The 13753-nt window shown below is 40.8% G+C and overlaps 4 protein-coding genes across 4 annotated transcripts; 3 read left to right on the top strand and 1 right to left on the bottom strand.

Annotated features, from left to right (window-relative positions):
- Positions 1-324: 324 nt before the first annotated feature.
- On the top strand, positions 325-6131 carry LOC106650345 (alpha-(1,3)-fucosyltransferase 7-like). Its single transcript, XM_014368286.2, has 3 exons — positions 325-1348; positions 2692-2951; positions 4745-6131. The coding sequence occupies exons 1-3, from the start codon at positions 1157-1159 to the stop codon at positions 5703-5705; spliced, it is 1413 nt and encodes a 470-aa protein (XP_014223772.1). The 5' UTR covers positions 325-1156; the 3' UTR covers positions 5706-6131.
- Positions 6132-6163: 32 nt separating this feature from the next.
- LOC106650245 (nudix hydrolase 7) lies at positions 6164-7857 on the top strand. The gene is made up of 3 exons (XM_014368168.2): positions 6164-6546; positions 6641-7152; positions 7229-7857. Exons 1-3 carry the CDS (start codon positions 6366-6368, stop codon positions 7397-7399), a joined length of 864 nt encoding a protein of 287 aa, XP_014223654.2. The 5' UTR covers positions 6164-6365; the 3' UTR covers positions 7400-7857.
- A 418-nt stretch (positions 7858-8275) lies between these two features.
- Positions 8276-9571, bottom strand: LOC106650403 (40S ribosomal protein S2). The gene is made up of 3 exons (XM_014368378.2): positions 9516-9571; positions 8911-9247; positions 8276-8826 (listed from the first exon to the last, which is right to left on the bottom strand). Exons 2-3 carry the CDS (start codon positions 9244-9246, stop codon positions 8332-8334), a joined length of 831 nt encoding a protein of 276 aa, XP_014223864.1. The 5' UTR covers position 9247; positions 9516-9571; the 3' UTR covers positions 8276-8331.
- A 2142-nt stretch (positions 9572-11713) lies between these two features.
- LOC106650429 (zinc finger protein 239-like) lies at positions 11714-13472 on the top strand. Its single transcript, XM_014368415.1, has 2 exons — positions 11714-11905; positions 12242-13472. The coding sequence occupies exon 2, from the start codon at positions 12243-12245 to the stop codon at positions 13398-13400; it is 1158 nt and encodes a 385-aa protein (XP_014223901.1). The 5' UTR covers positions 11714-11905; position 12242; the 3' UTR covers positions 13401-13472.
- The last annotated feature ends 281 nt before the right edge of the window (positions 13473-13753 follow it).

A 13753-nucleotide genomic window follows, 5' to 3' on the forward strand; every position in this document is an offset into this window, starting at 1 on the left:
ATTTCGAAACGAGCACGCGTCAAACTGTCACAAATAAAGCTTAAAAGTTTGAATTTTGAAATATGAGTAGATAGCAAAGCACGAACTTGAGTTGGGCAAAATATGGCTCGGTCGCTGATTTAATCGGTTCGCGAGCATTAACATTTATCATTTACGGGCGTATTGGGGAGAGAGTCGCTTTTGCGATAATAATTGCCTGACTCGGGTACTCGCTCGCTCGCGCGCACGTGTACATATATAGACTTGGAGCTAGATTCGGTTTGTGCAGGCAGTCGATCAGCCGACATAGGAGACAGGATCGTGTTGTAATGCGGCTGCCAACGAGTTCAGACCAGTATCGTGCGTGCAGCAGCAGATTCACGGAAAGATACATATACAGAGCTTCCAATTCGACGCGACTCGTGTGTTTGTAAATAAACAAGTGACGGGGGTATATTACGGGACAGCCGCACCGCACGAGGCATAGTGCTGCGCGGAAGCGACGTTTAAAGCCAGTCCATCACGAGCCCGCAGGACAACAGCTCGCGACAGTCGCGACTCGCGCCAGCGTTAGATATTAGAGCGTGTATACGCGGTGTTGTACATACAGATAGAGCCGGCGCTGGCGCGATTCGCGCGAGTGGCGGGGCACATTCGTACACACCGGGGGCCACTGGGCGGCATGCGGACACCGTCGCTCAACACGCCATACACGTACATAGGCAGCAGCTATAATATACATTATATATAACGTAGAGACGTTGGACGACTCGACTCATTCGAGATCGACCGATGTATCGGGCGCGCGGCGAGGAGCACATGCAGCCGAGCAGAGAATCGAGAACGAGCTGCTCCATAGTTTACTGGCATATACTTAATAAGCACGCGTTATACTCGCGTCGTTGTGCATAGTGCTTCTGCCTTATTTTCATTAGACTCCGAGTGTCGTTGCATAAGCACGTCGATGTGTAATTTAAATAAATGTTGAAAAGTCGAGAGCGAGTTCCGTGTCATGTGGCTATGTGTGTATAGGTGCGCGTTGTTACTCGTTGGCGTTCGTGAAATCTCTCGGCCGTCGCTACACAGTCGTCGGCGGTCGCCGCGAGTCGTTTGACATTACCACGATGGCATCGGCATCGACGTGATCGCTCGAGCTGTAAATATACGAGTCGTTGACATGTCGGAGCTGCCGTTGCTGCATCGCGCGAGCCATCGACGCAGACGACGGAGGCGCCGGCCCAACTGTCTGCAGCTCATCGTTTGGCTCGCCGTCTTCGCCTTGGCCTTTCTGCTGACGCTCCTCGTCGTTTATCAGGATGACTTTATGGATTACTCCAGCCGGCGTCCTGTCGCCGCTTCGACTGCCAACGTGAGTTGACTGTTTCTTTCGCGGCTCGATCGACGGCCGCCCATCGGCCCACGTATACGGATGCTGCTCGATATTGTCTCACTTCGGGGAGCCATATATGTACCGATTTTAGAGTTATTATAGTGTTTGCCCAAGAGAAATTGTGGCTTGAGCTAAAGCGATAACGTACGTAGGGGAATACATGTTGCACACACGCTGGTATATCGTGGGAGAGATTTTTCGAGTGGCGCGCGCGAGCGAGCGCGTCCGCGCGATGAGCGATTAATGGAAGAGAGTCGGGATATATGCAATGTTCGGAGCTTTCTCTTGGGACGAGCGCCTTGTAACACACAAAGAGCTGTCATCGTCGCTCGCTCATAGTATCTGTATGCATTCGTTGCGCGCGGATGTTGCATTAGCAGCTTGACTCGGCATGACTAATCGGCGAATCATGTGCTTGATTACGCTTTGGTCGCAGCGCGACAGAGATTCACTGCTCGCGAAATTCGGCATAAATACTCCTCAGGCTGATAACCTTTCCGCTAATAATTAAATTTGCGTCTCGATTGGCGCGGCGCTCACGTGATCCTGTCCGTGACTCACCTGCGTGTTTTCAGACATTTAAGCGGGCCAATAAGAGGACCACAACATTTTTAAAGTTCTAGCTTCTCATTGTAATAAAACTATTTTTCGCTCCGAGTATTTTGGATATAATTTGACTTTTTGTTAGATAGATTTAAAGCACAGTTCGTTGACTCGATTGTTATTTAATCGCCACATAGAATTAGAAAGCTCTCGGGTTGCGAGAGCTGCTATTTTATCTATTCTTATCGAATCTTTGTTCAATATTGCTCGTCCGTAGGTACATTAGACGTAATTTATAAGGCGCTCGCCAACGTTCACAATAAATGAACACAATAAACTCATACAGCACGTAAACTTTTCGACGTTCATCGTGGCTAATAATATTTACCAAACTCATAAAGAGCAAAAATTATGCATTTACGTTTAGCCATAGGTAGATAAAGTAAAGCCGAGTATGTGGATGGAGCAGCATAGCTCGCTTGAGTCTCACTTGCACAATTTGATTTGCAACCTCTCGCTACATACAAAGCCTCTCGACGTTAACAACGCTAATTATGAGTTCATAATCGTAACTTTACAGCGTTGCGGCTTTACAATTTTTCCTTTATCGAAACGGCAAACGGCATTGGAGTATACATTACAAGTGCACTCGTAGCGTGTGCGAGCGTTTTTTATTGCACGCGAGTCTTGACTTTTTTTTCCTATAATCTGTATGCTTGATGTACGATGCGAGATAAATGCCGAATGTAATCCCCATGCACGATTACGTCCTCTTGTAGATGCAGCAGCAGCAGCAGGAGATAATATCGCTGGAACGAGTCGGCGCGACAGAACGAGACCAAGTTTGGCTAAAAAGTCGTCGGCTGCTGGCTAACCAGACGAGTCCTCTCGGCATGTGGCTTTTGTCGGAGGCCGACGGAACGAGGCCGCTTCCGCCAGCAAGAAATCCAAACAACGGCGACAAGCCTTTTCTCATCGTCGTTTGGAAGCAGGGAGAGTTTCTCGAGCGACGCCACATCAGGCGCTTCTCCGATAAATTGTAAGCGCATGCAACAATAATATATTAATACTATACCTACGTTCATTATGCTTATCAAAAGTACGTGGAATTTGATTTATCGTAAGTGAATACGTCTCGCTGTGGAAACAAGGGCTCGTAAATTTTTGCGCGCTTGTTTATCGAACATCGGTTGCAATTTTTAATCGGGCGATCGGTCTTAGTAATACGAGCTAGAAATCGTTCGGTGTCTTGACTGCTTACTAAGCGTTCAACGCCAACGAGTTGCTCCTTGTGCATTTATGGGCGCGCTTATCGCTATAAACCGATTGCCAATGGCATTTTTTTTCTTTTCAAAAAAAAAAAAAATTCGATCGAGAGCTAAGCTCATTTTAGCTCATTTTTTGTAATTTTAAGCGTACAGCTTATTTATCGCAACCAGTTAAATATACATCAATTTGAAAAATGTCAATAATAAAAGTAATATTTTTTTCTTGCAACCTCGGAAGGTTAACTATAATAAACGGAAAAATGCCGGATGGCAAAATTCCACCGAGCGTTAAATCGCTGCGGCACTAATCGCGTAAAGCAGAAGCTGTCTTGTAGCAGGTGTACATCGCAGCTAATTCGAAAGTGAAACGAAGGCACATCGCGCGGTAATCTCGTGTCACATAATGCGCGCCGCATCATTGGACGCATCCTTCGCATGCGGTATAGCACGAGGCGCGCTCCGTCTACGTCGCCCCAAGGACTTTTCGCGCTCGCGCGCGACAACAATTGCCCAACAGCTCGCTAGAATGCCTGATGATTGTGACGAACGATAACAGAGTTCCGTCTAATAAGTCATTCTCTCTCTCTCTCTTCGCATCTCGCGTAAGCACAGCTGCACAGCACGCGAGCCGATTCCACGGCGATTAAGTCATCGTCGGCGCGAAAGCAGAGAGTCGCACGAGGTCGGCGTCAGCTAGTAATAGCGAGAGATAGAGATGACGTCGCGTAACGCAAATCTCTCTCTTTTTTTTTCTTGTGTTTTTGTCGAATGCGATTGTGGCGTCCTGATACTGGACGCAGCATAAATGTATGGGTTAAGCTTAAAGACGTACTAAATGCCCTAATCTTATTGAGAGAGATTCAGAATAGTTTGGACAATACTCTTATAATAACATTTTATTTAATGGCTTACTGTTATAAATAGCAATGACAAAGATAAGCACGAGTTCGCCCATACCATCTTGGGTTGCATGTATTGGATATCCTCTGTCAATTCTCGGAGGACGCACGCTTAGCCAATTCCACACTCTATACTCGTGTACTGACTCTAGCACTGACGATATTTATGAATTCAACTTGCAAAGATACATTTTCGCGATTTTACAATAAGTTAAAGACTTTAAAAGTTATACTTAATAATTTTGCAATACTTGGATTGATCGAACAGAAGTAAACGTAGAGATAAGAGTCGGAATAAATCGTAAGGTCCTAGCAATGTATTCGCCGGAAGACCGAAGTATGAAGAGAGAGCCCAGAGCCGATCTGCCGGCTTCTTTTTATATCGCACGAGTTAATCTTTGCGTATCCGGATTATCCTCTGTTTTTTCCTTACATTCCGCTTACCTTTTTGCGAGATTTGGCTCTTGATATTTTATTGCGTAGCAGGGCCATTTGGCCGCGAGATTACGAAGTGTCACAAAAGTGCGTGCACGCGCGCCGGAGGATCATAAACGGTTATCGGAGATAATGAGTTGTGCTTTCTTTTCTCTTTCGTGGAAGTTAACATCTTCAAGAAGGAGATATTTGTTTATAGTTGCGCAATTCACGCAAATTAATCGTTTCAGTCACTCACCGTGGGAAAACTGCCCGGTGGACAACTGCGAGCTGAGCTACCGCGACGAGGACGTGGACAAGGCCGACGCCGTGCTGTTTCACCTGCAGCGCCTCGAGGGTCGCGCGTCCCTGCCCACGGAGCGCAGGCATCCCCGTCAGCGCTGGGTCTTCCTCACCGACGAGTCGCCTCTGCACACGTTCCCGAGCTCCCGCGGCTCGGCCGCCAATATCGCCGAGTACGACGGCCTCTTCAACTGGAGCATGAGCTACCGGCTGAGCAGCGACGTGCCCGTGCCGTACGGCCGTACCCGCCTCGACAGGAGCGGACGGCTGGACGAGGCCACCGTCTCGGCGCCGGGCGCCAAGAGCAAACTCGTGGCCATACTGGGCAGCAACTGCGCGGCCAGCGAGCGCTGGGAGTACGTGCGCGAGCTCCAGAGTCTGCTGCGGCCCGACGAGCTCGACGTGCTCGGGCGCTGCAACGGCGCCAACCGGACCGCCTGCCCGGGTCACTTCGAGACCGACTGCCCGGCCCTCGGCCGATACAAGTTCTACCTGGCCTTCGAGAACAGCCGCTGCCGCGAGTACCTCAGCGAGAAGACCTGGTGGCACGGTTTCGCCAAGGGAGCCGTGCCCGTCGTCATGGGGCCGGCGCGGAGCGAGCTCGAGCCGATCCTGCCGCCCGACTCGTTCATGCACGTCGACGATTTCGCCGGGCCCTCGTCGCTGGTCGATTACATGCGCTACTTGTCCAGCCAGCCCGGTGAAATCGAGCGACGCTTTCACGCCTGGCGCAAGAGGGGCTATCGAGTGCTACAAGAGCACGGCTACTTCGGCGCGCCGTCCCGCCACTACTGCCGGCTCTGCCACGCTCTCAACTTCAACGATCCTCGTCCCAAGGTTTATCTGAACATGCGAAAGCTCGGGGCCAACGATTGCGCCGCTAGTCCTCCGATCCTCAAGCACAACTAGTCCATTGCTCCTCTTTACTGTCGACAATTAGGTATGGAAAGTTGCGATGTTGCTTCAACGATCCGCGTTCGATGTCTGACCGACTTGAAATATTATTGGCCTATGCGTGAGCAATCTAATTATCAACTAGAGATTTCGATTTTTCCAAATCTCGCGTAATCGTAATAATATTTTACTTATTTTTTATTTTTAATTGTTTTTATTAGATTAGATTCGATACATTCGTACATTCAATACTTCGGAATGACTCGAGTTTTTACAAAAGAAATTCAACGAGGCTCATAAAATAATACCTGCTAGGGGCAGTATCGATCTTATACAAGTTTACATCTGAAAATCGTTTCGCATTCGAGCGACTCTCATATAGGCGACAAGTCGGTCACGCAACTACCTACAATTTTGTTCGCGCAGTCGCAAATAGCTCCGACAGACTCTACGATACAAACTTCGGTCGCGTAAATACTATGTAGACATCTCGCTAGCTCGGCCGTATATACGTATCGTGCGAAATAACCATCGCACGATTCAGACTATATCGAGCAATCGCAGCAGGTTGTCGCAGTTCTGCTATAAGCGACAGCTGCATTATATACGCGATAAGGATCGGTGTTGCGCGCTGTCATTGACTGGTGTCTGCTATCGGAGACTCCAGTCGCGCGCATGCTGCTCACTAAAGCAGCTCTCGTCCAGCAGTTGCTGCGATCGTCGTTTCGTCGCCCGTCGTATCCGCGAAGCATGGCTACCTCCTTCAACGGTAAGGTTGATCGATACGACGGTATCACGGTCGATTCCGCGATCGAACCCTGTCCATCGGCCGATGACTTTTCCAGCCGTCTTCGAGGTACAAATTTTATATATTTTTTCAATTCGAGCCTTCCAGCTTTTCTCTTTTTAATTGTTGCACCATTCGATGTATTATCTTCGCTTGCTTCTAGTATCGCTCGAAAATTGGATAGAGCAACAGAAACGGACTATTTGGTTCAGAGTGGACACGACTCATAGCCACTGGATACCCGAGCTCACTCGCAACGGCTTCAAGTTTCATCACGCCAAGGGTGACCTTGCTATGCTCTATCGCTGGCTACCCGCCAACGAGACCTGTAACGTGCCACCCTACGCTCACACCAATATTGGAGCTGGTGCTGTTGTGCTCAACGAGGCCAATCGCCAGATACTCGTGGTCAAAGAGCGACACGGACTCGCAACCAATCACTGGAAACTACCTGGAGGCTACGTCGAGCCTGGCGAGGACATTTGCGATGCAGCAGAGCGCGAGGTACGCGAAGAAACTGGAATCATAGCCAAGTTTAAGTGTCTTATCGCGTTTCGACATGTTCACTCCTATGCTTTTGGATGCTCCGATATATATTTCGTTAGCTGTCTTACCCCTCAAACTTTTGACATTACTCAGGGTAATCGAGAGATTAGTGAGTGTCAATGGATGAAGGTCAGTTTATAAAGTTTTGTTCATATTTTATTAAGCTTTATTCTTAAATTTTTGATTTTATTTCATTCAATTTCAGCTTGAAGATTTTATAGCTCATCCTCAAGTTCATGACAACAATCGTCAACTAGCAATCAAGGTTCAAGAGTATTTGCAAGATAAAAAAGCCATCACTATGAGCAAAGCCATACATCCTATTAGTGGGAAACGTCTATGTGTTTATGGTATTGCTGACACCAAAGATGATTAATATTATGTTATTTATGTTAGTTACCATTTTTTGTTGTATAAACAGGGCTCATTTTCACCAATTTGGTACTGTTTGTTACAATTATTGTCACATGCAGCAGCACAATTGTTTTATTATGAATTTTCACTTTTATAAGTTGTGAATAGTTCATTGAATATCTCTTTGTACATAGCGACACAAATTTTACATACCAAAGTGCCTAAAGATATCACGGTATATTATTGTGGATAATTATATTATTATTAATAATTGACAAACCTTTTTAATAATTCTCATAACCTAGAGAAATTTCATACTGTACATTTTGTCCAACAAGGCAGAGATGATAATCAAATGTAAATTGTATTATACTTTGTTGAAATGCTTTTTATAACTTGTTGATAGGTTTTTATTTATTTTAAATGTCAATGCAGTTGTGGTGGTAAAACTGGATTTTACCTAATAAATGATAAAACTAACTGAAGGCGTTTTATTATAGTAACTGTTTACAACCTGTTTTTTCTTCAGTTTGAAGTTAAGGATTATTCAAATTATTTTTTTCAATGTCTCAGTTCAAAATTTCAAGGAATCAAATTAGGTATTTGCTTATTTCATTATTCATTCCATTTTTGAAGGTAACAAGTAGTTAGAATATTTCTATTGTGAAACTTATTTACAGGAAGTATATTTTTTTGAAATTTTTATGAAAAGTAATTTTTATATGATAGCAAACACAAGTTTGTGTCACAAATTTTCTGATTTGCCTAAATGCTTCCTATTCACTTTTGTTTAAATATTTTTTCCTTCATATTAGACATTTTCATATATTATTGTAAAGATAGTAATTTTATTTAGAAAAATGAGAGGATTTTCCACTGAATAAAATACAAATAGAAGTCTATTTAAAATTTCATGAATTTTTATTTTTCTGTTGAAATAGAAGATTGTCAAAGTTATAAAACTTCAGCAGCAGATCGGCTTGATACAACACGATGGTTTTTTACCAAATGATCTGCATATTCCTGATAAGGTGTTTTTTGTAAAGGCATTTCTTTCCACAAGTCTGGAGTAAGATATGAGTAAGTTTTGGCAATGGCTGCATAAGTAGCCTTTGCAAAGTTACCCAAAGTACAAGTAGAACCTCGTGCGGATGTGTAACAGTCTTCAATTCCTGCCATCTGCAGCAATTTCTTGGGGACAGGAGCAGAAACGATACCAGTACCTCTTGGTGCAGGGATGAGACGCACCTGGACTGAACCACATTTACCAGTGACTTTGCAAGGTACTGTATGTGGTTTACCAATTTTGTTGCCCCAATACCCACGACGTACTGGAACAACAGACAGCTTAGCAAGGATTATAGCTCCACGAATGGCAGTTGCTACTTCCTTGGAGCACTTGACACCAAGTCCAATATGTCCATTGCTATCGCCAATAGCAACAAATGCCTTGAAAAAATCATTACAATTAAAATCAAAATTCATCAAGGCAAAGGATAGAAAGAAAATTAAATGTTTGTTAAAACTAATTACCTTAAAGCGAGTACGCTGACCAGCACGTGTTTGCTTTTGGACTGGCATTATCTTGAGTACTTCATCTTTAAGCGAAGTACCAATAAAAAAGTCAACAATCTCAAACTCTTTGATGGGCAAAGAGAAGAGATAGATCTCTTCTAAAGATGTAATTTTACCATCTTTTACAAGACGGCCGAGTTTGGTAACTGGCACCCATTCCTTGGCGTCTTCCTTGCCACGACCACGGCCGCGACCACGACCACGTCCGCGGCCTCCACGACCCCCGCGGTCACCCCCACGAGAACCAAAGCCTCCACGAAATCCACCACGAACGGCTGGAGCTGCGTCCGCCATTCTGCAAATAATCAATAATTCATTTTAGATTATGTTTAATGAAATCGTATTGATTCTTAAAGACAATTTGCACGTTTTGACTTAACCTTGCGTGTTACACGTGGCATGGTGTAAAAAGTGATTAATACAATAAATTATTAATAATATAAATATAAATATGCATAATGGAAGTTATTAGCTTATAATTATTTTCATAAGTTTAATGTAGATGTATATGCAGTGCATTAGTCGTATTGTATTCTTGAAGATAATTAAAAAGAAGTACTTACTTTATTTCAGATATATTCGATCTACTCGAAGAGAACCGAGCGAATGTAATGAGTGTTCGTTGTTGACATCAGAGCGTAGCTTTTGAGCGTCGCCATCTGCCGGTTGAAAAGTCACCAACATTCGCTTACCGCTAATTTTTGAAAATGTCTCGTCATTGTAAATCTCTTTATTATGGCTTCCTACTTCTAGACGACTCAAAATCTTAGGCAACTACATTTTTTTACAATGTGTGTTTTATTTTAATAATTAAGTGTTTCGCCGCTCTCTACAAAAACATTAAAGTTACAATTAATTTGGACCAAAAAATACTGTAATATATATGTCATCATAAACGGTTATTTCGGAGTTTTTACTCAAGAAAATTATGATGAATAGGGATGAGTGGGGTGTTTTGGCATGTGAGGTGAATTGTCAAAATGCCATATTTCTCCTTATTAATGACTTTTATCGAGATCATACTTTCAGTAGTCTTAACACTATAATATGTATTGTTTGTATGTAATGGCACCATCTCGGTTCAAGACAACCCAAGTAAAAAAATTTTATTAAGTTTTTATAAGATCGATTTTATAAAAATTTAATAAAATTTTTTTACTTGGGAATGATCAAGAGAAATATGCCACTTTGACAATTTACCTCACATGCCGACACTCCCCGGTTTCCTCTAATATATGTTCTTCGGGAAAAAATTAATTTGAGATTACTGCCACCTAAAACAATGACTGTTAAATTATATTTATATTTTCATTTATACTTATATATTTTTATATAATATAGCCAATTAAGCGGTAATAGTTTTCGTGAACACTATTGTAAGAAAAATACCCTTCGTTGGCACATTTTAAAGAGTAATTTTTTTGCTGATACAATATCGATCGAAACGTTATTGTTTTCGCGGTAAATTATTGAGTAATTGTTTTCGTAGGCAGCGCTAATTTATAGAGCAACAAAATTTAATATATGGGCTTATCCCAAAAACTTTTAATACCCTGCGTCCTTTTACATAATAATGATGCACTGCACTGAATATATTATAATTTTAGCTAACAAGTAGAAGGTATGCACAAGCAAGAGGTATGGGTAATTTCGAAAAAGGCGATTTTTGAATTACCGGACCCTTTTCTCGGCTGATATGGTACCTCAAATAAAATCACGAATTTACTCTTAAAGGTGAAGACTTTTCTACAGGGAACACGAAGAATAAAAGCTTTAAAGTCAAAATGTGAAACGGCAGCTTTCCAAAAAACAATTCAATTTTTGAAAAAATCTCAGCGCAAAGTTGTTTATAAAAATTAGAATTATGATCTAATCGAAAAATATAGATTGATCGATTGATGAAGGATTGAACTCATGTCAGAATCACGTGGTCACTGGTCAGTCAATTTAATTACAATATTATGAGAAAGTAATTTCAGTGCTTTGGTCCAGGCACAAGACCAGGTAGTAGCGACCCAATTTAATGCGCTGAAAAAGTGAACATTTCTCCGAAGTCGTTTTTAGGATAACCATTTCTCTGGAAGCTAGGAAACGGTGATATTAACTTATTTAGAAAGAGGCATAAGTTTTGCAAGTAGATATCATAGTTATTACCATGAATTAGATAATCATATTAGTTATCATGGTGGGCATGATGTGCGTAAATGATCCTGAATTTAGGACTCGGTTAAATTTTTATTTTGAAGGTCTCATGGCATGATAAATGAACACACCATATCTAGAAATGCATATAACTGCTGTATTGTCGTTATTAAAGTGGAATATAAAACTTTAGAATAAAGATTATTAAAGATTATTGCAGGTGATCCATAACTGAGACAATTTTACCGATTAGCCGAGTTTTCGACCAGGTTGGAATTATAAATTGAGCGACAAAACAGATCTAATAATTTGCAAGCGAAGCTATGAATTTTCTTTGGAAGTATAATATGCATAAATTTATATAAATAAATATGTGACGTGTGTCAATTTTTCCACTTATTTGCCCTGGAAAAAAATCATGTGGAATACTTAGAAGTAGCAATTAGTAGCAATTTATTGGCGTTCAAATGTGAATTACGCAGCCACGTATATAACTTAGCGTTGGATTTGGATATTCTTTGATCTAGCTCATCCACGGTGCCCCCTGCCGGAATAAATTCAAGAGCTCTTCTGCTCGTCTCGATCGCTGGCGCTGCTGAAGGAGCGTGGCTACGTCGGCAACCGTTTCACGCTACACGCTACGGTACACATGCGTTTTGATGTTATCTACTTACAACTGCTGATCGGTGAATGAAAATAATTCATTAATTAATCTGTACCGTCTTTTTGGATGCTAGAGTTTAAAAAGTTTTGTCATTTGGCAACTACCTTACTGTAACACTAAAGTGATAAAAAGATAATCCTACATCACGTAAGTTTCTTTTATTTTACTCTACATTCAGGGGTTATAACTTTGTTTATTTCTCATACAATCCTTTTAAATGAAATCACTATTCTTATCTTTTGATAGTTATCGTACTCTTTCACTCAAAACATACCTCCCATAATAATTTTTTTGATTTAAAAATTTATTTTTATACTTCGAGCAGAAACTCAACTTGCACATGATTTTCTTCTGAATGATAATGATTGCACGTCTTCTCATCACATAAACGAATTTTTTTATGATTTTCTGCAAAATTTATTTGTACAATTTCTTCATCTTATTCTTATAAAAATTAATAAATTATTTTCAATTTTATTGCAGAATGAAAACTAGGGGTCAAAAAAATAAAATAAAAGGGAAAATCAATTCCAAAAATGATAAGAAAAAGAGTCTTCAACCAGTCAAACTGGACTCAGAAAGCATTTCTTCCAATAATAATAGTCTTGAGGAAATCCAAGAGCCTAAAACTGTGCAAGTTAAAATAGAAGAAGTTGCAGAAACTTTTACTTGCAGTAGATGTCATAAAGTGTATAATACAGAATCTGCCTTTCAAAATCATCTCTTTATTAGTCACCCTACATTAGGTACAGAAAAATTTGTTTGTTTTAAATGTGGTGAATCTCATATATCAAAGGATGCCTTAACTTTACATCAAAATGAAGTTCATAATATCATAAAAGCTGAAGTTGAACCTGTCACTACGGATCAAGATGCTAGTCGGAATAAAGTAAAAAAATCTAGATATGATGGGTCAACTCGTATCATGTGTGAAAGATGTGGTAAAATATTTAAGACTAGTAGTGATATTAAAAAGCACATTGAATTTGTTCACAATAAACAAAGAAATTTTCCATGTGATCAGTGTAAAAAAGCATTTACCACAAACTCTAAACGTAATACACACATCAAAGAAGTACATGAATTAAGAAGAGATTTCAAGTGTCGCATGTGTCCAAGCAAATTTGCACGAAAGTTCAATATGAGAAAACACTTTGAACTTGTTCACCAAAATATAAAGAGAATCAAGTGCGAGTATTGCTTAAAAGATTTTTCATTTAATAGTACTATGCATGAACATGTTAGAAGCGTGCATCAAGGCATCAAGCGTCATGAATGTCCAACTTGCGGCAAAAAGTTTAGCCGAAAATCTGATGTAAATAGGCATTTAAGAACAACACATATTCCACTTTGTAAAGAGGCTCATTATGAATGCGATGACTGTGGTAAACTTGTTAAGAGCAAAGGCAAATTAAAAAATCATATACTGGTTGTTCACATGGGGATAAAAGAATATAGTTGTTCAATGTGTGGTAAAAGATTTACTCAAAGTGGAAATCTTCAATATCATCAAAAAGTTGTACATCAAGGTATAAAACCTTACAGTTGCACTCAATGTGATAAATTGTTTGGATCTAGAAGTAATCTAAAAAAACACTATCAAGTAGCTCATGATATGTATCTAACCACAGCTATGCCTTAGATATATTTTTTTTATATTTGTACATAATAATGAATTTATATACAAGAAAGAAATTGTAAAGTGAATTTAATAATGTTATATGAGGTTGCTGAACTAAAGATAAAATAAATGGTAAGTTATGTGCCTAGAGAGCAAAAAGAAAATCTCAGAGCACATCTAATTATGTTTTCTGAGGCTTTCTTTGATGCTTGATAGGTGCATATAATATTTTTCGTGACTCATCCCAGTAGAAAATTTTGAAATTCCAATTTGTGAAGTTTAGCAATCAATTCATTTAGTTTTTAAATATTTTATTAATTGATTGGTTGGTATTTTATTTATTGATATTTCATTGATTAATTGAACTAGAATTT

This window comes from Trichogramma pretiosum, unplaced genomic scaffold (genome assembly GCF_000599845.2).
Source record: "Trichogramma pretiosum strain Unisexual culture from Peru unplaced genomic scaffold, Tpre_2.0 scaffold4, whole genome shotgun sequence".
NCBI lineage: Eukaryota > Metazoa > Arthropoda > Insecta > Hymenoptera > Trichogrammatidae > Trichogramma > Trichogramma pretiosum.